This window comes from Macrotis lagotis, chromosome X (genome assembly GCF_037893015.1).
Source record: "Macrotis lagotis isolate mMagLag1 chromosome X, bilby.v1.9.chrom.fasta, whole genome shotgun sequence".
In the NCBI taxonomy this organism is placed as follows: Eukaryota; Metazoa; Chordata; class Mammalia; order Peramelemorphia; family Peramelidae; genus Macrotis; species Macrotis lagotis.
This window is the reverse complement of record NC_133666.1, coordinates 690,145,041-690,171,548: the sequence shown is the minus strand read 5'-3', so window position 1 is coordinate 690,171,548 and position 26,508 is coordinate 690,145,041. Positions and strand designations below refer to the sequence as shown.

General features: G+C 48.2%; 2 protein-coding genes across 5 annotated transcripts in view; one reads left to right on the top strand and one right to left on the bottom strand.

The window, feature by feature from the left end:
* RHBDD3 (rhomboid domain containing 3) lies at positions 1-24,808 on the top strand. 2 transcript variants are annotated; one of them, XM_074206254.1, is made up of 6 exons: positions 1-106; positions 764-993; positions 13,321-13,698; positions 14,064-14,226; positions 14,302-14,598; positions 21,903-24,808. In XM_074206254.1, the coding sequence occupies exons 2-6, from the start codon at positions 834-836 to the stop codon at positions 21,904-21,906; spliced, it is 1,002 nt and encodes a 333-aa protein (XP_074062355.1). In that variant the 5' UTR covers positions 1-106; positions 764-833; the 3' UTR covers positions 21,907-24,808. The 2 variants fall into 2 exon arrangements, with proteins under 2 accessions (XP_074062355.1, XP_074062354.1); XM_074206253.1 differs by lacking the exon at positions 21,903-24,808 and adding an exon at positions 14,686-21,883.
* EMID1 (EMI domain containing 1) overlaps positions 15,801-26,508 on the bottom strand; it is a 54,484-nt gene continuing 43,776 nt past the window's right edge. The window contains exons 14-15 of one of the 3 annotated variants that reach the window (XM_074206252.1): positions 21,060-21,144; positions 16,791-17,028 (exon numbers count right to left, since the gene is read on the bottom strand). In XM_074206252.1, coding sequence (XP_074062353.1) covers positions 16,889-17,028; positions 21,060-21,144 — 225 coding nt within the window. In that variant the 3' untranslated portion in view covers positions 16,791-16,888. Of the gene's footprint in view, positions 17,029-19,257; positions 19,352-21,059; positions 21,145-26,508 lie in introns of all 3 variants that reach the window. The other 2 variants (XM_074206251.1, XM_074206250.1) reach the window with 2 other exon arrangements.

The following is a 26,508-nucleotide window of genomic DNA, read 5'->3' as shown; positions in this document are numbered from 1 at the left end:
CAGACGCTCCCCGGAGCCGAGCCCGGAGCCTCCCCCCCCCGCGGGCGGCCTGGCAAGATGGCGGCTGTGTGGGGGCGGGGCGGGGGCCCCCGGGACTAGCTTCGGGGTGAGGGCAGCCCCCGCGGGGCCCAGATCTTTTTCCCTATTTTGACCCCCCGTGTTGGGGGGAGGGCGGCGTGTTTGGGGGCCCCTCCCGCCCCCCTCGTCTCCCCCAGCCCCCGGCACCCCACATGCCTCCTGTGCTGTTTGCGGGAGGCCCCAACCCCCCCCCTTCTTGAGCTTCTTGGGGGCCAGCGCTGAGGGCCCCCTGCTCCCCTTAGAATGGGGGGGCCGAGCCGAAGCCCTGGAGATTTCTCTTGAACCCGAAATAAGGGTTTGCTATAAAGCAATTATTTGTGTGAAATCATTGTATTAGAAATTGTATAAAATAATTGTTTATATTATAAATTGTATGAAATCATGGTATATAAATTGTATGAGATAGCTGCTTGTTGGGCGGAGCCTGGGGCCCTGCCCTGTGTCTGGGCCTGGGGCTTCCTCTAGCTGGCGGGGCCGGGCCGGGCCGGGCCCCTTGGCCGGCCAGGCCATTCCAGGCCTGGGGCCCAGGACCAGGACCTCGCAGGCCTCGCACCTGTACGTGCACGTGGCCACACATACAGTGTAGAGCCTTCTGACTTCTCTGTGAGGCCCCAGGCCCGCTCCTTCTGGTTGGAGGGATGCCCACCTCTCCGACACTGAGAGCTTCTGTTTTCTTTGCTCCTAGCCGCCAGCCCCGGGATCTCCTTGGCCCTGAAGTGCCCGGCCGGCCCCGCCGAAGTCCGGTTCTGGGAGCCATGGCCCCCAGAAAAGAACGCCAGGCCCCTGCGAACCCCATGGGCCGGGGGCTGCCCCTGGCCTCCTCCCTTCTGCTGCTGCTGCTCTGCTGTCTGTGGGTGCTGGGGGCCGGCCCCAGCTTGGCCCTGGATCTAGACCTGCTGCTTGGACATTGGCAGGGTGAGAACTTTGCTTTCCTTTTAGGTGGGGAGAGGCTTCCCCGGGGGTCCAGGGCCCTCCTTGGAGAGAATGGTACAGGATATAGAGGAACAAAAGAGTCAAGAGCCCTGGCCTGTGCGCCTGGCTTGTCTCAACTGTGATATTCAATTAAATTTGGCAAATCTTGGTGCCAGACCCTGTGCTAGTTGTTAGGGAGCCAAAGACAAAAACCGCATAGTTCCTGTCGTCAAGGAGCTTATTATATTCCACCGGGGAAATCATGTACATATACATGTTTTTGAAAATTTATTTTCACATGTATTCTGCCCCTCTTCACAGCAGCCCCAAACTCCCAGAAATAGAATCTCACATAAGCATGGATAGGCCAGCCAAACAAATTCTGGCCTTTGCCATACCTGAAAGTGAAGGTCTCTTTGTATTTGAAGCCCATCACCCCCTGCCGAGGATGTTGTGGCGTTTCATCTTCATTCCTCTAGTCTAGACTCATGTTTTATCTACTCAGTGATCAAAGTCCTAGTCTCTGAGTTGACCTTCTTTAAAATGTCATTGGATAACTCGTTTTTTTCCTCTTTCTGTATCAGTTCATGGAGGTTTTCTCCATTTCCCCAAGAGCCATCCTTTATAATGAACAATATTCCTTTTTTTTTTAAATTTTAGAAAGGTTTTATTTATTTTGAGTTTTACAATTTTTGCCCCAATCTTGCTTCCCTCCCCCCCCCACAGCAGGCAGTTTGTTAGTCTTTACGTCATTCCCATAGTATACATTGATCTAAGGTGAATATGATGAGATGAAGAATACTCTTAAAATTTCTTTAAATTTTAAATTTTTTAAGGAACAAAAGAAGAAAAAGGTTAAAAAACCCTCATCAAAGCTACTCAATTCATTAACAATTTGTCCATGTGTACTATGTCCTATACATATGAACTCCCTTCTCTGCAAAAGAGTTGAGAAAGTTTGCATTTTCATATCCTTTTTTTGGGGGGATCAAGTTTGTTATTTAGGTTTTTTTTTTTAGATTTTTGTAAGGCAATGGGGTTAAGTAGCTTGCCCAAGGCCACACAGCTGGGTAGTTATTAAGTGTCTGAGGCTGGATTTGAACTCGGGTACTCCTGACTCCAGGGCCGGTGCTCTATCCACCTAGCCACCCTCAAGTTTGTTATTTAAAAAAAATTATTTTCATTTTTCTAGTAACACAGTGGCGCAGTAATATTTCACCACATTCATAGACCACAATTTGTTTGGCCGAACCCTGATTGATGATCACTTCTTTAGTTTCCAGTTCTTTGCCACCACTAGAAGGAACTGGTATGAATATGTTTGTCCATATAAATATTATATGTATATATATATTTTTTACATAAAAAATTGTACATTATTCATTCTAAGTATATTTAGACTCAGTAAAATATAGACGCAAAACATATTTGTATGTGTAGATACATACAAACATGCATACATTTTACCCTAGATCTTAATGGAAAGGTTTCTAACTTTTCTTTATTATGTACCATTTCTATCAACTTTATTTTATTGACATCCCAGTTTCCTTTAAGTCACAACTAAAAGTCTGCCTTTTTTCTGGATGCCTTCCCCAACCTTAATTTTTTTTTTTTAGTTTTTGCAAGGCAATGGGGTTAAGAGACTTGTCCAAGGTCACACAACTAGGTAATTATTTAGTGTTTGAAGCTGGATTTGAACCCAGGCTCTCCAGACTCCAGGGCCCATGCTTTATCCACTGTGCCACCTAGCTGCCCCTCCCAACCTTAATTCTACTAACTTTTCTTCTCTTCTCTGTATCTAGCTCGCTTTATATAGAATTGTTTGTATGTTGTCTCCCTCCTCCCCAATTAGACTGTAAGCTACTGATGGACAGGGACTAAAGTTTGCCTCTTTTTGTACCCCTAGCACTTAGTACACAATTCCTCTCATAGTAGGCACTTAACATTGATTTATTTTTTGCTCTTGGTTTTAGATGGATATTTTTTGTTATATTAAGGTAAGGTCTATTTATTCTTATGCTCTCTAGAGGTGTATTTTTTTTTGTTGTCATTTATTTCTTTTGCAAGGCAGTGGGGTTAAGTGACTTGCACAAGGTCACACATCTAAGTTCTCCTGACTCCAGGGCTGGTGCTCTATTCACTGTGCCACCTAGCTGCCCTCTTTCTAGAGTTTTTCATAGAAAAAGATGTTCAATTTGTCAAAAAACTTTTTTAGTGTTTGGCTGATAAAATAAAGAAGTTTTATGTTTATAATCTTCTTTATGTTAAACCATCCCTGCATTTCTGGTACAAATTCAACATTCATATTGTAAATTTCTTCTATGTTGCTGAACCCACATGCCAAACTTTCTTTAGGATTTTTGCATCTATGTTCTTTGTATCAAAGTTCATTAGATCTATTGGTCTATGCTGGGGTTTTTTTCCTTTATCTCTCCTTGTTTAAGCATCAAGACTATACCTGTATATTATAGAGAGAGGATCTTTTCATATCATTGCAAACTGTTTGTTTTGACTATCTGATAGAATTCACTTATAAATTCATCAGGGGGCTGCTAGGTGGCGCAGTGAGCAGACCACTGGCCCCAGAGTCAGGAGTGCCTGAGTTCAAATCTAGCCTCAGACACTTAATAATTATCTAGCTGTGTGGCCATGGGCAAGCCACTTAACCTCATTTGCTTTACAAAAAACCCCTAAAAAACTACTATAAATTCATCAGGTCCTTAAGTTTTTTTCCATCTTGAGTATCTTATAATTTTTTTCATTTCTGGTATTAGTTTTGTTAAATAATCATCCATTTCCTGTATGCTATCAGTTTGGCTAGCTTGTAACTGGGCAAAATAATTTCAAATAATTTCCTTTATTTTTCTTCAGTTGTGACTTCTCCTTTTTCATTTTTGATATGAACAATTTGATTTTCCTCTCTTGTTAAATCAGATTAGCTGTTTACTTATTACAGAGGAAATTAAATATAACATGTAATTTTAGTTGTCTTCCTTCTGGAAGTGATATATTTCATATAATTTTTTCCTTTCATTCATTAATTATGCCTTGGGTTATTTTTTTTTTTGCATTGATAAAACAAATACCTTCTGGGTGCTAAGCAGCCTCTGAGTATTTAAAAAAAAAGGGAACAGGTTCTACTGAATGGGAGGAAGCAACATGTACCAGAAAACTGAAATTTGTTACCCACATTCATATATTAGTGGAGTTCAGATTAAAAATAGCCTTGTTTTTATAAATATAAAATAAATAGAAATTAAATATAAATAATATATAATGTTATATAATAAAAAGCAATATAAAATAATATAAAAATTATTAAAGGCTATAATTACAAAATATAAAAATAAAATATAAAATTATAAATTAAAACTACCGTTTTTCTTTTCTGTTTAATACTCATTTTTCACGTGGAGTTGAATTAAGCTCAAGAACCAGAGATGCAGGAAAAGCTACACAGGCTCCAGCTCTGGACTTTAGAGAACATTTAGTCCTTCCCCTTGTTTTACAGAGGAGGAAGCTAGATAATAAATAGTAACGATAAAATTTGAACTCAGGTTCTGGTTCATTATACAACTGTGTCTGCATGTCACAGGATCTTCTAAACTCATCTGTTTATAGAAATACTCCTTGGCCCTTCCTCAGGGCCTCTTGACTTTTACTTTGCACACAGTTCTTACCAGGATGGTGATTTGTTTTCTCAGAACACAGGCTCTTAGAAGAGACACACCAGGGAATTGGGTGGGTTGTGGGAATCCATTAGAGGCAGTCACAATGACCGCCAAGAGATAGGGTTGCTTTCAGCCAGAAAAACCAAAAACTCAGCCCAGGTCCATTCAGTCTAAAGCTGAACTGAATTGGCCCCTAAGGACAACCTGCCATCCTAGCTTTTACTCCCAGAACTGTCTTAAGAAGGAAGTAGATAATGTAGCCTATAATGCAACTTTTAATTTTTTTAAGTAGCTTCTCTCTTTTTTAAACATCACTTAGATATCCCCTGTTATCTCTTCCCTCCCCATTCCCAAGAGCCATCCCTTAATAAATGGAGAAGAAAACAGATGATGCAACTTTTAATTTTTTAAGTAGCTTCTCTTTTTTAAACATCACGTAGATATCCCCCTGTATCCCTTCTCTCCCTGTTCCCAAGAGCCATCCTTTAATTAATGAAGTATATTTTTAAAGTATTTTTAAAATTTTTAATTTTTTAAGGAAAAAAAGAAGAAAAAGATTAAAAAAAAATCCTCATCAAAGCTGCTCAATACGTTGACAATTTGACCATGTGTACTATTCTGCAAAAGAGTTGGGAGAGTTTGCAATTTCATATCTATCTTTTTTGGGGGGGGTCAAGTTTGTTATTTAAAAAAATGATTTTTATTTTTCAAGTAACAGGTATTTTAAAAATTAATCTATCCCTGCTATTGCTTCTCTAATTGAGGAAAAAAATTTTAAAATGGCACTCTGAGAAACAAATCCCTTCAGGACATAGTTGTATAGTTCAGCCAAATGCATTCCTGAATTAGTGATATCCAAAAATATGTCTTTTTCTGGCAGGAGGTGGGTGGCACGTCTAGACTCATGCTTTATCATTGCAGTGATCAGAGATCTAGAGTCTTTCAAAGCCAATTTTCTTTGTAATGTGGGCATTGGACAAATTGTTTTCCTAATTCTTCCTGCTTCTCTCTCTGTCCGATCATAGCATCTTTTGCTCTGGAATGGTCTATTTTGCTCTTTCTTATCCATAATCAATAAGCGTCTAAGTGCCTACTTATGTACTTCTGTGTTAATTGGGATGCAAAAAAAGGCAAACCACAGTTCCTGCCCTTGATGAACTTACAGTCTAATAAAGGAGGCAATGTGTTGACAAATATATACAGAACAAGCTCTGTACAGGATAGGTGGGAAAGAATTAGAAGGCACTAGAATTAACAGGTGTTGGGGAAGGAAAAGATGGGATTTTAGTTGGGATGTAAAGGGAGCCAGGGAGGTCAGGAGTCAGGAGTCAGAAGGGAGAACATCCCAGGCACTTTTCCAATTTTTGGCTATCACAAAAAAGAGCAGCTTTGATAGTTTTGTACATATGAGCCGTTTAATTTCTTTGGGGGATAGACCAAGTTGCTGTGTCCTTTACTTTCTTTTTCTTTTCTTTTATTGAATTTAAGGCAGTGGGGTTAAATGACTTGCCCAAGGTCACACAGCTAGGCAATTATTAAGTTTCTGAGGCCGAATTTGAATTCAGGTCCTCTTGACTCCAGGGCTGATGCTCTATCCACTGTGCCACCTAGCTGCCCCTGTCCTTTATTTTAAAGTGGATCTGTGACGTCATGGGGTGATATCTAGGTTTGGGAGTGAATCGATTTAAATGAGGCAGAGTTGAATGACATTCTTGGCCTCACTCTCTCTTCCAGAGTCATCAAAGTCCAGTGGCAGGACAGACGTCAGGATAACTGCCCATGAACAGCCTTTTGGTGGCATGTTTAATGACTGGTTATTAGTAGGTGCAGTTTAATGGCTTTGGGGGAGGCATGGTTCCAAACTGTTTTCCAGACTGACTGGACCAGTTAACAGCTCTACCAATAATGTACCCATTTCCTCACAGCCCCTCAGGGATTTGTCATTTTTCTCTTTTACCAATTCTGCCAGACTGATAGGTTTGAGGTAGATCCTCAAAAATTGATTTAATTGGCATTCCTCTAAGTGATTTAAGGCATTTTTCATATGGTTGTTGATAGCTTGGATTTCTTCTTTTGGAAACTGCCTAGGATTTCCTTTGACCTTCTATCCATGGGGAATGATTCTTAGAATAATGTTTGCCCTTTCTTTTCTTTTCTTTCTTTTTTTTTTTTAGATTTTGGCAAGGCAAATGGGGTTAAGTGACTTGCCCAAGGCCACACATCTAGGTAATTATTAGTGTCTGAGACTGGATTTGAACCCAGGGACTCCTGACTCCAGGGCTGGTGCTTTATCCATTATGTCACCTAGCCGCCCCCCCCTTGCCCTTTATTTTCAAAGCAGACCATGGCATCGGGGAGCTGATACCCTGAATGCACATGTATTGGATTTGAGGGAGAGGTGGCTGTGCTAGGTCACCAGCCTCACTTTCTCCTCTGGAGAGGAGAGGACTCCTGACTCCTCCCCTCCTCTGGAACCATCTGGGTCTGATGGCCAGAGATGAATCAGGATGCCTGGAGATGGGAGGCAGTCAGGGTTAAGTGACTCATCCAAAGTCACACAGCTAATAAGTGGCAAGTATCTGAGGCTGGATTCGAACTCCCATCCTCCTAAATCCAAGGCCAGTGCTCTATGTATAATAGAGCACCTAGCAGCCTATATTTGGATATGAGACCTTTGTCAGAGAAACTTGTTGCAAAGTTTCCCCACCTCATCCCTCACCTCCTTCTGTTTTTCAACTGCATTTGCTACTTTGTTTGTGATTTTGCCACATTGATTTTCTTTTTTATTTAGGCAATGGGATTAAATGACTTGCCCAAGGTCACACAGCTAGGCAATTATTAAGCGTCTGAGGCCAAAGTTGAACTCAGGTCCTCTTGACTCCAGGGCTGGTACTCTATCCACTCTGCCACCTAGCTTCCTCTGATTTCCTTTTTAAAAATTGAGGCAAAAAATTGATTTCCAAAATTTCTCCCTTCTTCCAGAGAGCTGTGCCATATAACAAAGAAAAAAATTAAACCAAAGAAAAGGAAACTCCATCCATCTACACACAAAAATCTGATAGTACATTCACACTTTCATATCATCTGCCTTTGCAAACCAGTAGGGTGGGAATGTCTTTTCATAGCTCTTTAAAATAAAAAAAAATATTTGATTTCACTGGTTATTACATCACTGACATTTCTTCCCATATCCTTTCTTTGCCCCATCCCAGAGGACTATTTATTATTATTTTTTTTTGCAAGGCAAATGGGAGTTAAGTGGCTTGCCTAAGGCCACACAGTTAGGTAATTATTAAGTATCTGAGGTCAGATTTGAACCCAGGTCCTCCTGATTCCAGGGCTGGTGCTCAATCCATTGTGCCACCTAGCCACCCCCGACTATTTATTATTTAAAGAAAGAAGAGAAAAAAACACCCAAACTGACCAAAACATTGAACAAATCTCATAATATAAGCAGTATTCAACCCTTGTATACTTCTCCTTCCATAAAGGGCTGGGGAGAAGGAACTTCTTAGATCTCTCTTTTGAAGCCATTTGTCTTTGTAATTTTGCAAAATTTTTTTATTTTGTATGTGGTCATTCTTTCTGTTTAAATTGTTGTAGTCATTTTGTATATTGTTTTCTTGGCTCCATTTATTTCACTTTGCATCAGATCATGTGAATCTTCCAAGTTTCTCTGTATTTATTATACTCATTTATGCCAACCCAGTAATGCATTATGTTCCATTATGTCCAACTTCTTCATGAAGCCACATGGAGTTTTGGCAGACATATTGGAGTAGCTTTTGCAATTTTTTTCCCCATCTCATTTTACAGATGGGAAACTGAGGCAAAGAAGGTGAAGTGACTTGCCCAGGGTCACCCAGCTAGTGTCTGAGGCTAGATTTGAACTCAGAAGATGAGTCTTCCTGACTCCTGACACTGTGCTCTATCCACTGTGTCACCTAGCTGCCCATTGCATTTATGTACCAGTTATTTAGTCATTTCCTGTTGCTGGACATCAGCTTTTGTTTCTCATCCTTGGATACTACGAAAAGTATAACTATAAATATTTTGGTGTATTATGTAACCCTTTTTGTTAATGACTTCTTTGGTGTGTAGACCTAGAAGCGTTATTTCTGGATTAAGGATATGAATATTTTAGCCACTTTTTTTGCTTAATTCCAACTTCTTTTCCAGAAGGGTTATATTAATTCACAGTCCCATCAACAGTACAGTTGTCTTTCCTCAACACTTCCACCGTGGACTATTCCCATCTTTTATCATCTTTGTCATTTTTCTGGTTATGAGATGAAACCTCAGGGTTTTTTAAAAAATGTGCATTTCTCTAATTTTTTGTGATTTGGAACATTTTTTAAATGATTGATTATTAATAGTTTGTAATTCTTTTGAGGACCATTCATATCCTTTCTCTACTTATTTATTGAGGAATGGCTCTTGGTCTTGCCTATTTTTTGTTAGTTGTCTATATATCTTAGACCTCAAATTCTTATCTGAGAAATTTGAGGCAAATAAGTTTTTTTTTCTATTTGATTGTTTCTTTCATCTTAGATTCATTGATTTTGTTGCTTCAGAAGTTATTATTTTTATTTAGATTTTCTAAGGCAATGGGAGTTAAGTGGCTTGCCCAAGGCCACACAGCTAGGTCATTATTAAGTGTCTGAGGTTGGATTTGAACCCAGGTACTCCTGACTCTAAGGCCAGTACTCTATCTACTGCCCCACCTAGCACCCCCAGAAGTTATTTCTTTGTAGTGTTAGTAACTGCCTCCATCCCTGGTTAAGAATAGATCTTCCTGTGTGGCCTTGGGCAAGCTACTTAACCCCATTGTCTTGGAAAAAAAAATAAATCTTCCCTAGGGGCAGCAGGGTGGCACAGTGAATAGAGCACCAGCCCTGGAGTCAGGATGTGACCTTGGGCAAGTCAATTAACCCCCTTGCCTTAAATAAAAATTAAAAAAAAAAAAGAATAGATCTTCCCATAGCTGTGAAAGAACTAGGATGTGCTTATCTTCTAAGTTTTTTTCATGGTTATGATCATTGTTATCCTGGTCAACTATCCTTTTAAATTAGTTCTTGGAATATGGTCCAAGATGTTGGTCTTGGCTTAATTTTTACCAGATTGATTTCCAGTTATCTCTGGTTATTACTTTTTGGATGTTCTTATTAAATAGGAAATTCTTTCCTAAATTGTTTGTTTTCTCACTCTATCAAACACTGAATTACTTAAAGACATTATTTCTAATTTTCCCATGTCTGGTCTGTTCCATTGGTTGACAGCTCAACTTTTTAACCAATAGAAAATTATTTTGAGTATTTTATCTTTATAATATCATTTGAATTTGGGAAGTACCTCCCCCTTCATCCTGCCTTTTCTAGAAATATTTTATTTGAGTTTTACAATTTTTCCCCTAATCACTCCCCTGCCCCCCCCCCCCCCAGAAGGCAGTCTGTTAGTCTTTACATTGTTTCCATGTTATACATTGATCCCAGTTGAATGTGATGAGAGAAAAATCAGATCCTTAAGGAAGAAACATGAAGTATAAGATAGTAAAATTACATAGTAAGATAACATTTTTTTTTTTAAATTGAAGGTAATAGTCTTTGGTCTTTGTTCAAACTCCACAGTTGTTTCTCTGGATACAGATGGTATTCTCCATCACAGAGAGCCCCAAATTGTCCCTGATTATTGCACTGATGGAATGAGTGAGTCCATCAAGGTTGAACATCACCCCCATGTTGCTGTTAGGGTGTACAGTGTTCTTCTGGTTCTGCTCATCTCACTCAGCATCAGTTCATGCAGATCCCTCCAGGCTTCCCTGAAATCCCATCCCTCCTGGTTTCTAATAGAACAATAGTGTCCCATGACATACATATCCCACAGTTTGCTAAGCCATTCCCCAGTTGAAGGATAGTCACTTAATTTCCAATTCTTTGCCACCACAAACAGGGCTGCTAAGAATATTTTTGTACTAGTTCAATCCTGCCTTTTAAATTTTTTCCCTTGATTTTGTTTTTATTCTAGCAAATGTGTTTTATTAAAAATTGATCTGGCCTTGGAAAGACACAAATTATTTTTAAAGTATATATTTTATTTGACTTTTTTTTAAAACCACCAATACCTTGACACAATGGACACTTGCTGACTAACTCCCAAAGAAAATTCTCTACAAAGTACAGTTTCCCAATTGTTAATAGAAAGGAGAGACATCCTTTCACTTTGTCAGTCAATTAAAAGTAAATTTGTTAAACTTACAATATACCTGTTTCTCTACAAAATGCCAGAAAGAGAAAAATAGACCCCTGCCCTCCAGGAGCTTACATTCTAATGTAAGTTCCTGGGTCTGGACAAGATTTATCCAGAGTAGATGAAAGGTAATGGGGGTGGGGTTGAAGGGATTGGAATGTTAGAAAGTGGTATTTGAGCTGAGCTTCAAGGAGGCCAGGACGTGGGTTTGAGGAGTAAGGTGGGTGAGTCAGACCTGTGCCTGGCTTAAGGAAAATATCCAGAGCTTGGATGGGAGAATGGTGTGGGATGAACTTCAGTCCCTGGACCAAGGGGCTGTCAGTGGGTTATAACCTAGACAGGTGTCACCCAATGGGAATGAAGGCCAATGGCACCTCCCTGGTCCAGCCCAGGTGTTAAAGGGGCTTGGACCAGGCTAGAAGAAAGCTATCAGAAAAGGTGAAGGGTTTCAGGAGGTGGGAGAATTGGACTGATAGTCAGAGGCTGAGGACTTCTGTCACAGATGGGCAATGTGACTGTGGGCAGATCTGGACCTCTGTTTCTTCATTTGTAAATATGAGGGACATGGGCCAGAGGGTCTCCAGGTTCTCTTCTGGGTCATATTGATGGTCCTGGGAGATCATAGCCTGGGAGGATCAGTTGAAGGAACTGGGGATGCATAGCTTGAAAGAGAGCCAACTGGGAGAGATGTCACCCAGAGGGATACTAGTGGTGGCAATGCCAAGGCTGGGAGGGGGCCACTGTGAAGGGCAAATTGTGATGATGTGCAAGTCAGCACCCATCTTCTTGATTTAGAGTCTTAGAGGGTTGTATAGCTGTGGGAGAGAAGTGATTAGCCCAGGGTCTCAGAGCTGGGATGTGGCAGCAGCCCCCCTTCCAGGATTGCTGTCCCAAAGAGGAAAGAGTTGCTGAGAGAGGGGGTGAGCTCCCCATCTCTGGAGGAACTCAAGCTTGTCAAGGATAGCTGAGAGAAGCTGCTTAGGCACATGGGTGTCTGGGGTCCCCTCTAGCTTGGAGACTGATTTTTTGGTTTTTGGACACAGCATGAATCAAAGACTAAGAGGAGAAAATGCTGTGTTTTTGGGGGAGAGGGTCATTGAGTTAATATTTTTGATATGAATGACCCCCTGTGGATAATATATCTACAGGATAGACCTGTCCTGTAGGTCCATCCATCCATCCTTCCTTCCATCCATCCATCCATCCATCCATTCTTTCATTCCTTCACTCGGCCCCCCACTTGATGTCTGAGGCCTCATCTCTGCCTCTGCTGTTCATTAGCCTTGTGTAGATCCCTCTTCCACCGGCTGTCAGAGGGATTCTCCTGAATGGTTTCACTCCCTTTGCAGCCCCAGGCCAGCCTCTGAATCTCCCCTTCCCCAGGCTGGCTCAGTAGTCCCCTATCTCCCACCTCCAATCTTTTGTATTGGCCATCCCCTGTGTAATGCACTCCCTTCCCAGCCCTGATTCCCTTCACTTACTGGTGCCCTCCCTCCTCAGACTACTCTGTATTTTAATTGTTGTTCAGTCATTTCAGTCATGTCTGACTATTCATAACCTCATTCAGAGTCTTCTTGGCAGAGACTCTGGGGTGGTTTATCATTTCCTTCTCTGATCATTTTACAGATGAGGAAACTGAGGCAGGCAATGACGTGACTTGCCCAGGGTCTCACATCTAAAGCCAAGTTTGAATTTAGGAAGAGGAGTCTTCCTGACCCCAACACTGTGGCAGCCTCTGTATTTAATTACCAGCGATCTGTTCTCTCTCTCTGGTCACACCTTGTATGTACCCTTTGTCTTCCCGGTTGGAGAGCCAGGGTTGTTTAGGTAGCAGGGTGATGGAACTCTGGGCCTGGAAGCCAGGGAACCTGGGTTCAGATCCGGCTTCAGACTCCGGGCAAGTTGTAAAACGGGGATAATTTGAGATAATTAGAGCCCTAACTGTCAGAGTTGCCCGGGCTAAATGAGATACGATTTGTAACAAGCTTTAAAGCCCAGATTATATCTAGTGTTTCAGCTTGTGTGACTCCAACCCCTGGCAAAGCACCTGGTATACAGGAGGTGCTTAATAAGTGCTGCTGATCGAGCACATCTCTATCAGGTGCGTTGTCTCCTCCCAGTGAGCTGGAAGCATCTTCAGAAGGGAAATTGTTCCATTTTTGAACTTTGTTCACCTAGTGCTTGGTACACAGTAAGTGCTCAATAAATACTGCTGATCGTTTGCACATACTGATATAAGGGTATGTGGGCTCTTTCCAACAGACTGGAAGCTTCTTGAGAAGGGGGGGTATGGTCCAAGCCTGGTCCCGGTACACAATAGGCGCTTCATAATTGCCACTAGTTGGTGAGGGCCGTTGCCCTGGGCTGCTGGGGCCTCCTGACCTGACCTCTTTACCTCCTGTCCCTTCAGTGCACCGGCTGCTGACATTCCCACTGGGCCACACGGCCCTCCCAGCCCTCTTGCTGAGCCTACTCCTCTTCCCCACCCTGGGCTGGTACCAGGAGAGCCACCTGGGCACCGTGCGCTACGTCCATGTCTCATTCCTGGGCACCCTGGCCACGGGGCTGTTCTACTTGCTCCTGGCCGGCCTCGGGGTGCCCGGGGCCGGGAGCAGGGGCTGCGGCTACACGCCCATCCACCTGGCCCTGTTGGCGGCCCAGCACCGGAGCCGGCCCAGGCTTCCTGGGGGGGTGGTCCCCCCCCTGCTGCTGCTGGCCCTGATGCATCTCGTGAGCTCCGAGCCCCCATTCCTCCTGCAGCTCTGTGGCCTCCTCACTGGCCTGGCCTGTATCTTTTGGTGGACATCGGCTCAGGGCCCAGAACCTGGGGGAGGCGGGGCTAGTAGGAACATCATGCCTGCGGTCTGGGTCCATGGTCTGAGGAGGACAGGAGATGGGGGAACCTCGAGTCAATGTTGGGGAAGGAACATCCAGAGGGTGGGGCACTGGAGGGCTGGAGAGGGGTCTTTGGGGCAGGGAAGACCAAGCAGGGGGTTCATCGTTCCAGTTCTTCCGGACCAGTGTGCTAAAGGGAGAGGAGTCTAGGGAGCAGGGAGGCAAGGGGGTGGGTGGGAGACGAGGGTTCCCGCACCTCCTGGTGAGTTTTACCTTGACTGGTCACCCCCACCCCTGCCCCATGGGGGACTGCCACAGACTCTGCTGGGGTCTTCCGCCGACTGGACCTCTCTGAGCGCCGGCTCCAAGCCCTCCAGAAGGCGGGGGTCTGCAGGGTGCTGGAGGGGAGCTGCCTGCTATGCTTCATTCCGGCCCCGGGCAGCCCGCTGGAGCTGCCCCTCATCCACCCTGCGGGACTGAGGTGAGGCCCTGGGTTGGTGCCTGGGCGGGGGCAGAGGCTCAGCCTCCCATGGTAACTGGGCTTTTCCTCCTGCAGACATCCAGATCCCGGACCTGTGGGGAGTTTGGCACCAGGACTCTGGTCTTCCACCCGGGACACAGCCTCCACCTCTGCCGGCCTGGGGGCCGGGCCCTCCTTGTTTGATGCTGCCATCTTTGAAGGGGCTCCATTGTGGGATGCCCCTGGCCTCCCTCTGGAGACCCTCCTCTGGAGCCAGGGAGATGCTGGGAATGATGAGCTGCTGCAGGCTGCCATCCAAGCCTCACTCCAGGACCAGTCCTCGAGGGCCCCCGAGGAGCTGAAGTTGTCCAAGTCATCCGTCTCCTCCCTAAGGTAAGGTGGCAGTGGCACGGCTGCCGGGATCCCGGGCTGGGCGGGGAGCCCGGGAGTCTTAGAAACCACATAGACTCTTCTCTGCAGGCTACAACAGCTGGAGCGCATGGGATTCTCCATGGAGCAGGCAGTGGTTGCACTGGCAGCCACAGGCCGTGTGGAAGGGGCTGTCTCCCTTCTAGTGGAGGGACAGGTGGGTGATGCCGCCCAAGTGACCCCAGCAGGCAAAAGTGAGCCTCCCAGGGAGGGCACCCTTCCACCTTCCCAGAGACAGGAGCCTGCCAGGCCCTAAGGAGAAGCCCCGGATGTCTGCACTGGAGTGAGAACAGAGGGCAGTGCTTGAGGGGTGGAGTCACACTATGCCAGTGGTCATCCCGATCAGCTCCCAGCAACACACACACACACACACACAGAGACATACAAACACACACACACACACACACACACTCTCTCTCTCTCTCTCTCTCTCTCTCTCTCTCTCTCTCTCTCCTATCAAATAAATCTATTTAAAGAAGTCTGGGTTTCTGGAGGTGGAGCTTGGGGGGCCAGGAGGTGGGTGGGTGAGCACCCTTCCCACCGGGAAGTCTGGAATTGAGTCCCCAAGAGCTCTGTAGACTCTGGCCCCTTGGGCGCGCCTTCATTACATCTCTGGCGCTGTCATTGGACCCTGGGCTTCGAGCTGAGGGGACATCAGAGCATCAGAACTGGTTTTACAGCGAGATCCTGCGTCCCTTATGCATCCTCCCTAAGGTAGAAAGTAGCAGGGCCTGGACTTGAACCCCTGACTCCAAATCTGGCCTCCTTTCCAGGCCTCCTGTCAGTTAAGGAGCCAGAGAAAGTTGGACAGGAACACTGCCAGGCCAGGCTGTGAGAACAAGAGAGACCCCCCCCCCCAAAGTCTGAGGCCAAGAGAACACGGTGGAGCAAGCCTAGGAGTCAGGTTCAAGACCAGACAGAAAACCTGGCAAACAGGACTCTGAGGAACCCCCGAGGGAGGGAGGATGCCTGGAGCCACTCTGGGACGCCCCTGGGACGCCCCTAGGACGCCCTAGCCCCAGCTCCCACTTTGGGACAGCTCCCCCAGGGCCTTCAGGGCCAGGGTTGGCAGTGGGAATCCTGGGGCCCGTTCTGCTTCTTTCCCCAACCCCCAAGCCATGGTGGAGAGCCCACCCTGCCAGCAGCACCCCTCCCTCCACCCATCCACCGCAGGACCACCAAATGCAGGGGGAGGGACCTTTATTGCCAGTTCCCCCAGCTTCTCATGGCTAGCTGCTGCCCCTCTCTCCCAGCTGCTTACCCCAGGCACCCCAGGAGCAGGCTGCAATGTCTGGGAGGCTGGGGCTCACCGACCTCCGAGGAGGGGCCCCCCCAGTCAGACACCACCCCCTTGCCCTGCCTCTCCCCTCCTGTCAAAGGATGTTGGCACTTGACCTTACAGTTTTTGGGGAAATATAGCAGCACAAATACCAAATGGGGGGACTGAGAGGGAGGGTAACACCCCGTTTTGGGGAAGGAGAAGCCTCAGCCTGCTTACTCATCTGCCTCAGTGGGGGGGTTCGGAGAGGGGCTCTGGTGACCTCTGAGGGCCATTCCAGCTGTAGGTGAGGAGGTCCCTTGGGTGGGGCTTCAGCAGGCTCCTTGGGGACTTCCTCACACCCTCAGATGGTCCCTGGGGCCCCATCCATTCTCCCTTACCCCCCCCCCCCCCAGAAGTAGTTGGATGTGGAGTTGGGCCTGGGCATCTGCCTGGTGACTGTGGATGAGTCACTTCTCTTTTCTGGGGGGAGTCAGACCAGATAACCTGTATGGTCATCCTAGCTTAGAATCTATGATCCCATGTGCCCCTGACTTCTGGGCCTCAGTTTCTTCCCCTGTAAAGTGAAGATGGTGGGGAGAAGCTAGAGGAAATGCATGCCTATGGCACCAATCTGCTCCAAGAAGGTACTTTCTAACTTTTGAGACCCCCCAATTTAGATGTGAATGGAGGCCCATTCATGTGGGGGGGCATCCTGTCTCCTCACAGACCCTCTGCGCAGGACCTCTCGTAGACCCCCTAGGCAGAGGATATGGGAGGGGAGAGGCCCATCCCCCAACTCGGAGCCACCTCCAGGAAGCCTGGCCCCCCTCCCCAGATGACCAGGGGGATGGTTTGGCTGTAGTCTCCAAGGGGCAGCTCTCTCACTCCAATAAATACATTGCTCAGCCCTGGGGACCAGGCTGGGGTGGGGGAGGCAAGAGCCTGGAAGAAGTCCATTGTGGGAAGGGGGCTTGGTGGCCAAGCAGCCCAGGCTCAGTCCTTCTGGTCCTCACTGCCCTGGGCCAGTAGACGGGACACGATCCGGTAAGTGGCTGATCCTCCTGCTCGTTTGCCCCGAGGAAAGCCAGTGGCTGCGGCGTTGGGGGGCCCTGCCCCAGAACCCAGGTCTGGTTCTGCCAGAGGAAGGCAAGAGAGATGGGGTTACTCCAGCCCAGGCCCCGGGGCCATTATCAGGGAGGGTCTCCCAGTGGGTCACTTCCGGTGCAGGAGAAGCATCCTGGGGAGGAGAGACCCGGGGAGGGGGTGGCAAGCTGACCTCTGCCAGGTCCAAGACCAGAGGTTGGTGGGAGTGGAACCTTTAAGGATCTCAAAGCCCTGCTGTTGGCAAGCCATCTGAGGGGATTCCAAAGGATTCTCCTGGGGTTGCCAGCTTATAAGGGCCTGGCTCCCCCTTTTCTCACTGTTTCTGCTTCTATTTCCATCCTTCTCTTATCTACTTCTCAAAGTCAACAGCAGAGCAAATGTCCCCCTCCCCTTTTATAGGGACAGGAGAATAGCTCCCCAACAGGCCTGCTCTGGGCTGAAGCCCCACTTTGTGGGCTTGTCTTTGCTGGAGAGGTGCAGAGACCACTAATGACCTGGCCCTGCCTCCGGCCCCCTGGGGCATCAGGCTTCTCCTCTGGGATAGGAGAGTGTGGACAGTTCCCTCTCCCAGACCCTGGTCCAAATGGCCCAGGGCCAGCCATTGGGGGAAGTGGGGAGAAGGGAAGGACTGGCAGGAGAGGCAGGGACAGGACAAATGTCCTCAGGAACTAGATGGCAGGCCCCGGGAGCCCCGAGGACCCCATCACGAGGCAACTGGTCTGGAGGGATCCTGTCCTACCATGAAGTTTTCTAGGTCTGAGAGTCTGGGATTAGAGTCTCAGCATCTCCATAACCAGGCTTGGGCCTCTCAGGAGGAGCCATTCAGGGTCCAGACTCGGTTGACTCACCTGTGCCATAAGTCCAGACTTCTGGACTGAGTGTGTCCCCTCCCAGGGGCCTTCTGGAACCCATCGATTTAACTGGGCTTGGGCTCATCTGTCAAGGAGGGATTTGGTTGGCAGGAGGGCCCCCCCCATCCCAGCCTGCCCCTTGGAGAGGGATGGGGGGCTGGCTGGGGGTCTCTGGGATTGACTGGGAGGACCCCCCTTTGTCCAGCTCCTGATGAAGACTTCCAGCTCTGAGGCCTCACAAGGAGCGAGAGAAAAATGCCAGACCAGAATGTCGAGTTGCTGCTGGCCAGTGGGCAAGCAACCCTCTGCGCCTCAGTTTACTTCTCTATAAAATGAGGGACTGGACTCGATGGCCTCCAAGTCCTGTTCAGTGACAAGCCTCTGACCCTGTGACCAAGGTCATCATCCTTTGACCTCATAGCCTCAGTTTCCTCACTTGTAAAATGGGGGAAAAAACCACTGCTTTTGTAGAACTGAGAATGTTGGTGCTTAAGGCAGTGGGAGAGGCCTTAGCACAGGAAGTTGAAGGGGCAGGAGTCCCACCCGCTGGCCTAGAAACGGTATCTCTGGAGTCCGACAGCAGGAGACCCTCCCAGGCCTCAGAATCCCTGGAAGCCTTGGGCCTCCTTCCCTTTGGGTGGCCCAGAAAAGAATTTTCCAGACTCCTCATCACTAGGAGGCTGTGGTGAGGAGGGCTTTTTCAAAAATCTTTAAGTTGGGGGCCATGGAAGGCCCTTGACTCCTGGGGATGCAGCAACTTCTTTTTATCCTCTAATCGGAGACCAAACTTAAAGGAGAAAGTCTGTGCCCCAAAGAGGCTGTCACCTCCCCGGGGTGTTCACCCAGGGGCCCCTCTGGAAAGTTCTCTCAGGATGGAGCCAAGTCGAGAAGCCAGGACAGATAGGGGAGGATCTGCCCCCACAGGTGGAGGAGGGGGTGTCTCCCCTGCCCAGCCCCTCATCTCCTGGCTCCTGCCTAGCTGGGAGGCTCCCTCCAGGAGGCAAGGCAAGAATTCAAACCATTCCAGAGGATTCTTCATATCTGCCTGTGGGGAGTTGGATTATCTGGCTCTCAAGGACCCTGGGGCCATGGGTTCTATCTCCTCTTCTGATCTTAATGAATGCTAGGGTGACATTGTGTTCTAAGACCCCTCCTAGCTCTGACCTCTGACCTGTGTTCTGACACCCCTCCCAGCTCCGACCTCCCCTGTTCTGACTCCTCCTCCACTCTGAAGCCCCCACTCCCCTCCCAGGTCAGCCAGGGCTCCTCTGGGCCATCTTCCTCTCCTGTGTTCTCCCTAAGCCTCCCTGCAGCAGGCTCTCCCAGTGGGGGGGCCTCTTTGGCCCTCCCCTCGGCCCTCCCTTGCCCCCCTGGCCCCTGGGTGGGAGGCAGCCTCTCCTCGGTTACCTGGCCAGATGATGGCTTCCAGCAGGGTGACCCGTCTGGCCAGGAGCTCCAGCTGAGCCTGCTGCTGCTGTAGGAAGGTTTGTAAGCTAATGGCCTAATGGGAGATTGAGAAGAGCAGAGAGTGCGAATTCATCCTGGCTCTCTGGCCTCTGCAGGGGTGGGGAAAGGAGATGGGGAGGCCCCGACACTCGGGCAGGCCCCTGATGCTGGACGGGGTGGGCACCGGCAGGTGGCCGTGCAGGCCGGCGGGGCTTCAGCTGAGCGAGCCCACGGGTCAATCCTGCCTCTGCCGCTGGCACACCACCTTGACTTCAGTCTGAGCCTCATCTTTCCCCAAGGGTCCAAGGGGTCAGGGATCCCTGCTCTCGCCACCTGTGGTGGATGCAGCTGGGAAACCGTGAAGCTGTGGAGATGGGGTAGGATGACACTGATGCTGCTCCCTGGGTTGGTGGGAGCCTGATGAGTGAGGTGCCTCCTGGGAATCCTGTACTGTTGGGGGTGTCTGCCTAAGGCTGGAGGAGATTCTGCCGGGAGATGGGTCCAGAGCCCTTAGAGAGAGACCTCGGTACCCCGTGGGACCCTGGGGCCCTCCAAGGCAGACTTTCAGTCTAGAGTCCCTCAGAGCAGGCACTTTGGGTTTTGCAAGGCAAATGGGGTTAAGTGGCTTGCTTAAGGCCAAGGCAATTACTATGTGTCTGAGGGCAGGCACTTTGGAAGAAGGAATCTGGCATTTGACATGCCTTGGAATCCAGCCCCCTGGGGTCTCAGACACTAGCTGGGAGGCCCTGGACGAGTGATTCCCCCTGCCCCGAGCCTTGTCTGAAAAAGGGTGGCCAAAACGGCACCCACAACATGTCTGGAAAGCACTTGGTGGCTTGTGGGGTTCCATGGAGACGACTGCTGTTAGCATCCATTTAGGGCCAGCAAGATTTCCTGTCATCTCTCAGCCCACTGGTCCTTCCTCAGACTGGGCTCTACCACATTACCATCCATCCAAAAAGTCCTGTACCACCAAGAACTGTCTCTATTGCCCACAAAACTTGGAAGCTCCAGTATTGGGTTCTGTCAGTCATAAAAATCAAGAGCAGTAGACGCTGTTTCTGTCATGCACAAAGCCCTGCAGCTCTAAGTGTCTGGCTTTATCACAAGAGTCTAGAATAATCAGCTCCAGGTCTATCACCCACCAAGCCCTGCAGCTCTAGAATCCGGCTCTATCACTTACAAAATTTTAGAGTAGTGGGCTCTAGAACTATGACCCATAAAACCCCGCAGCTTCAGAATCTGGCTGTTACTTATACAATTCTTGAGTAGTGGGTTCTGTTTCTGTCATCCACAAAGCCCTGTAGCTCGAGGATCTGACTCTATCACTTATAAAATTCTAAAATGCTCCAGGTCCATCACCCACAAAGCCCTGCAGCTCCAGCATCTGACCCTATTGCTCAGAAGAACCCAGAGGCTCTTGTTCCATCCATCCCCCACAAAGCTCCAGGATTTGGTCCTATGACCTCCACAAACCTAGTGCCCTGGGGTCTGGCCTGTTATCTTTGAGACCCTTCAGTCATTCAGTCCAACAGATAGAGGGGCCAGGGTAGGTCCAGTCACAGCCGGCATGGGCAGGCTCCCCTCCCTTTGTTCACGCGCTGGTCCCTTGGGCAGGGCTCTGCCTTAGGACAGGTCCGTGCCTCACTTTGGACCTCGAGATATGCACTAGTGGCAGAGGCCAGGGAGCCTGGGCACCCCTCTCTCCCTCCACCTGTCCTGCACTGAGCAGGCCATTTGTCAGTCTGTCTGTCTCTACTCACCATAGAGCCCAATCATTGTTTCCAAGATTAAAACCCTTTCTGCTAAAATCTTCAAAGCCTCGCGTAGTTGGTGCAAACCCTCCCCCTGTGGAGGAAAGAGACAGATACAGCCGTGAAGGGGGTCTCCAGGCTGGGGGAGGGGTCGGTTCCATTCCAGGCTAAGGATGGGTCAGAAATGGAGGAGGGAAAGAGACTGGCAAAGCCCGGCCTGCCCCCCCCCCACTTCATCCAAGGCCATGCACCCCTGGCAGGCTCCCTCAGCATTCTGCCACAGCCCAGGGACTGATGCACAGACAGGTGGGCAGAGGGCCTGGGCAGGGTGTGGAAGGGGGCACAGGAAGACAAGCAGACCTGATGAGCCCCTCAAAACCATACTCATAAATTCTAATGGGGGAGATGCTTTGTAGCTGATCCTGAGTTCTATCCCAGATCCATTTATATTGGGGATACATTGGCAAAGACTAGCAAGGTCCAGGCCAAAGTATCAGAAAGGCATCAGGTGGCCCTGGAGCTGGTGGCGGGGGAGCAGAGCTAGGAGCAATGCAGGGGAGGGGGCAAAGGGACAGATTCAGACTGGATGACTGGAAAAACATCTATTGAACAAGGAAGGCTGTCCCAAAGCAGGAGAGACCTCCATTCTAGAGAGTAGGAAACTGAGGCCCAGGGAAGCCACAGGTACAGAGCCAAAATTCTCCAGAGGGGAAGTGACTTGTCCAAAGTCACACAGCGAGGGTTCTAGATTCAAAGATTAGAGCTGGAAAGGACCTCTGTAAAATGGGGAGGAAGGGTTGGATTAGATGGCCTTCCGTCTCTAAAAAGATGAATCTATGCTTGTAATTACAGCTGAGGAAACTGAGGCTGACAGAAGTGACTCATCTATGATCAAGCAAGAGAACAGGGATTTGAACCAGGTCTTCAGGCTCTAGAGTCAGAGCTCTTTCCATTGCTTTGCTGGGGACAGTAGAGAAGCAAGCATTTATTAGTCACCTACTGTAAAGCGCATTACCAGTATCTCACACAACAGTAAAAGGAGAGCCTCCGGGGAGGCCGGTTTCTGGGGAGTTCTTCACTCCATGAACCCTCTGTGTGGCCCGAAGCAAGTCAATTCTCCCTCCCTGGGCCTCAGTTTCCTTCTTTGTAAAAGGAAGGGGCAGGCCTGGGCTGCTCTATAAGGCCCCTTCTGGTTGGAGTCTGACCACTCTCCAGCTCTGTGTAAGGACGACCTTGGCCACCAGGTGGCATTGTTGGATGTTTGGTCGTTGCCCAGGAGACCAGGAATCCACCTACCCACCCCTCGGAGACTTTTTTTGCAGCTCTTTCCTAGTGGGAGAGGTACCAGGTCTTACTCCATCAGATCTCTACTCTTGGGGCCTGATTGTCGCTTCATTCTCCTTTCCTCAAGATGTGAACTTGGGAAGACCCGTCGAGTTGGAATCCTGCTTCAGGAAGCTGTCACTCTGGGCAGTCACTTCCCTCTCCCGGGGCTTAGATTTCTCATATGTAAAATGACTGGGTTGAACTCCATGGTCTCTAAGATTCCTCCTAGCTCTAAATCTATGAACCTGAATCTTGAGCGACTGTCCCCAGAAGGGTCCCAGAGAGGTCCCTAAGGGTCACTGGGACAAGTCACTCTATTGGGGTCTCTCATTCTTATTGGGGTGATCTATGGTCCAAGGGAGACCAGGAAGCAGATGAGTTTCCCAAAGGGCAGTTTCAGCCAACTGGGAATAGGGAATTAGCAATAAGGCCTTCCTTTGCCTTGGCCATGGTTGGAAGGCTGGAAGGGCTGCCTCCCTTGGGTCACTCTCAAGATTGAGGAGGTGATGGCGATAGGGTGAAATAAATCAAAGGGATCCACTCAGGTCAAGCTAATCAGATCACGTCCCACCTTCCCGAGGTAGCCTCTTATCTCCTATTTGGTCCTAATTACCTCCAAAGACTGACACGCTAGACCTGGTTTGGAGTTCTGGGTCTACTTCTGACTTTTCTGACCCTCAGTTTCTTCCACTGTGAAATGGGTCTAATCATCTTCAAACTGCCTTACAGAGTCATTGTAGGAAGAGTGATTTGGAAACCTTCAAAGCGCCAGGGATGAGGATTATTGTTCCTCCCAGGACTCCTCCCCACAAAGCCCATGCACTCCTGTCATGCCTCCCCCTTCCATCAGCCCTCCTGGGGAGCAGCAGGCTGGGCACAGGCGGGGGATAAGGTGCATGCGGCAGGTGGACAGGCATGGGCCAGGGTCCCTGGTACCTATCAGGCACGTTGGGGAGGGGGTGATTGGGAGATGGAAGTAGTTGGAGAAGTTATTAGGAAAGGGAGAGAGAGCCATGGATGGGAAATACAGCAGAGGGAGGCTTGGTTCTACAACTCATTCACTGAGGATCCTGGGACAATTTGTTTCCCCCTCTCCGGGCTGCCATGACATTGTAAATTGGCCATAATCATTCCTCCCTGCCCCCTTTCAAAAGGCCCTTTACAAAGGGATCTCAAGTCACTCTTTACAAGTAAGAGAGATTTCAATATCATTCAGTAACAATTATTCACATCTTCAAGATTAGGAAATGATTATATGGCTATTATCATTGAGGCAGTGTGGCTGAGAGGGGTTTCAGGGTCAGGAGGAACTGGGTTCAATTTCTGTTACTAGGTCTGTGTGACACTGGACGAGTCACCTTAACATCTTTTTGATGATGATGATGATGATGATGATGATGATGTTTGTCTTTGTTCTCAAAGAAGACCATACCATCGGGTGATGTCATGACAGGCACATGAATTGGAGTGGAGTGAGGTGGGGGCTGTGCTAAGTCCCCAGCCTCACTTTCTCCTCCAGAGCCATCTGGGTCCGTGACCAGATAGGAATCAGGATGACTAGAGATGGCCCTGGATGTGTTAAGTGACTTGCCCAAGGTCACACAGGAAGAGTATGAAACCTGTTTTTTTTAGGTGTTTTTTTTTTGCCAGGCAGTGGGGTTAAGTGACATGCCCAGAGCCACACAGCTAGGTCATTATTAAGTGTCTGAGGCTGGTTTTGAACTCGGGTTCTCCTGACTCCAAGGCCGGTGCTCTATCCACTGTGCCACCTGAACCGCCCCTGAAGTCTGTTTTGAACTCAGATCCTCCTGACTTCAGGGCTGTTGCTCTGCCCACTGTGCCTCATCTATAAAATCAGAGGGTTGGTCTAGATAATTGCCTTCTAGCTTTAAAACTATGATCCTGTGATTTTTACTGGGAATTGTTACATTAAAATAGAATAAAAGAATAATAATTCTTAGAGGCAACATGAAGTATTGGCTAGAGAGCTCTTGAGCCTCAGGGGCAGGGAAGCCCTGTGGTCCAGATTATTGTTTTGTTTTTTGCAAGACAGTGGGGTTAAGTGACTTGCCCAAGGTCACACCACTAGGTAATTATTAAGTGTCTGAGGCTGGATTTGAATTTGGGTCCTCCTGACTCCAGGGCTGGTGCTTTATCCACTTTATCCAGGCTTATCTCTATTCCATACTGGTTATATGACCCTAACTATGTAATTGCACCTTCCAGAGACCCAGGTAACTCTTAAGTCATAAGCTGCTAAGAAAAAAAAAAGACCTAAGCTGCTGAGTAGGTGCTAACTTGTATCAGTGGAGGGAATTTTTTAGACTTAGGAAATCTGTAATTTTGGTCAAAAGAATAATACTATCAGTAATAATAACAGAAGAAAGGGCATGTGGCCCAGGTGCTGCTCCTAAGATAGGCCTTCCTGAGAGTTAGAGGCACAGGAAATACAGAGAGCACCATACATCGGCCGGAAAGGTTGGGGGTGAGCAGTGGACAAAGGAGGAGAGTAAGAGGGGGTAACAGGAAATTTGGGGGTGGGAAGAAGGCAGCAGAGAGACCCAGCCTGACACCAGCTCTGGGAGCACGGGTGGATCCAGAAAGCAAGGTCTTGGGGTCACCCCCATTCCAGGGAAGCCTAAGAGATAGCAGGGCCCTCCCAAAGAGGATGGAAGTTTGGGGGGGAACTGAGCAGATGGAGGGGTGGCGTGCAGGACAGGAGTCGGGAATGGAGCCCGTTTCCCACAGCTGTATCCATCCCTGATCCCCACCTTCAGGAACAGAGAAAGGTGCTCTAGAATCACCTAATTACCTCTCTGGGAGTGGGGGGGGGGAGAGCAGAGGAGGCCCCTCCAGTGCAATTCCCACTCCCTACCCCCATTCCAAATCATTTCCCAAATTGTCTTCATATTCCCTTTCCCCCACTGGTCAGTGTGCTTGCTGTGTGTGTGTGTGTGTGTGTGTGTGTGTGTATGTGTGTGTTTTCTCACTAATTTGTTGTTGAGTTCTATTCCTTTTTTTTTGTTTGTTTTTTTGTAATGGGGTAATGTGACTTGCCCAAGGTCACACAATTATTAAGTGTCTGAGGCCGGATTTGAACTCAGGTCCTCCTGACTCCAGGGCTGGTGCTCTATCCACTTTGCCATCTAGCTGCTCCCCCTGCTCCTTTTTTATTGTATCTCCAGACTGCAGCTCCTAGACCTGCCTCTTTGACCATGTATTTGACCTTGTGTGCTGAGTTCTAATCCTTCCTTCCATGCTTACTAGCAGTGTGACCTGGGCCAAGTTATTTCTCTCTGTGCCTCAGTTTCCTCCTGAGTAAAATAAGGGAATTGGATTCTGGCCTCAGAGGAGCTGGGATCCTTTGATCCCTATAAATCTTGGAAAGGGCAGAATCATTTGCTTTGAAATAGAGGAACAAGGGTAGAGATGAAGGAGGGAGGACCGTCTCCCATCCTTTATCTCAGTTCTGCCGCTGACTTCTGGAGTGAGCTTGGGCAAGTCCTTTCCCTCTCTGGGGGATGATGGACTGGGTCTATCTGGTCCCCTGTTTCATTTGGCAGATGAGGAAACTAATGTCCGAGGTCAGGGAAAGGGACCTGCCCAAGGTAACCCAGTCAGGGGCAGCACTAGGAATCAAATTGTCACCCCGCAATGAATCTAGGACTCTCCTGTTCATCCTCAAGAGCTCTCACTTATGTCCCCGCTCCTCATCTTATAACCACCAACCCGGCCTGTCAGAACGCCCCTGCTGAGTCTCCTGGCCTTCCCTCTTTTCCCTTCCCATCCGTCCTCTGGACTTCCATCTTCATAGTACAAATAACAGCTGAGTATTTTATGTCACTCCTGTGCTCAAGCATCCCCCGTGGCTCCCCACTGCTGCTGGATCAAGTTTCTATCCTCTGCCTGAGTCTTACTCAAGACTCTTTCTGGGCTTGTCCCCTCCTCACAGCCTTCCACATCCTGTGATCCAGGCCAATGCGGACAAATCTTTGTCCCCAGAACATAGTGATCCTTTGCTTCCCTGACTTTGATCCAGCCTAGTCTTATCCAATCCAAGAAGTGGCCCAATGACACTTTACTTCTTTTCTGTTGCTCGTCCAAAACGCTGCCTCCAGACTCTGGGCGTTTT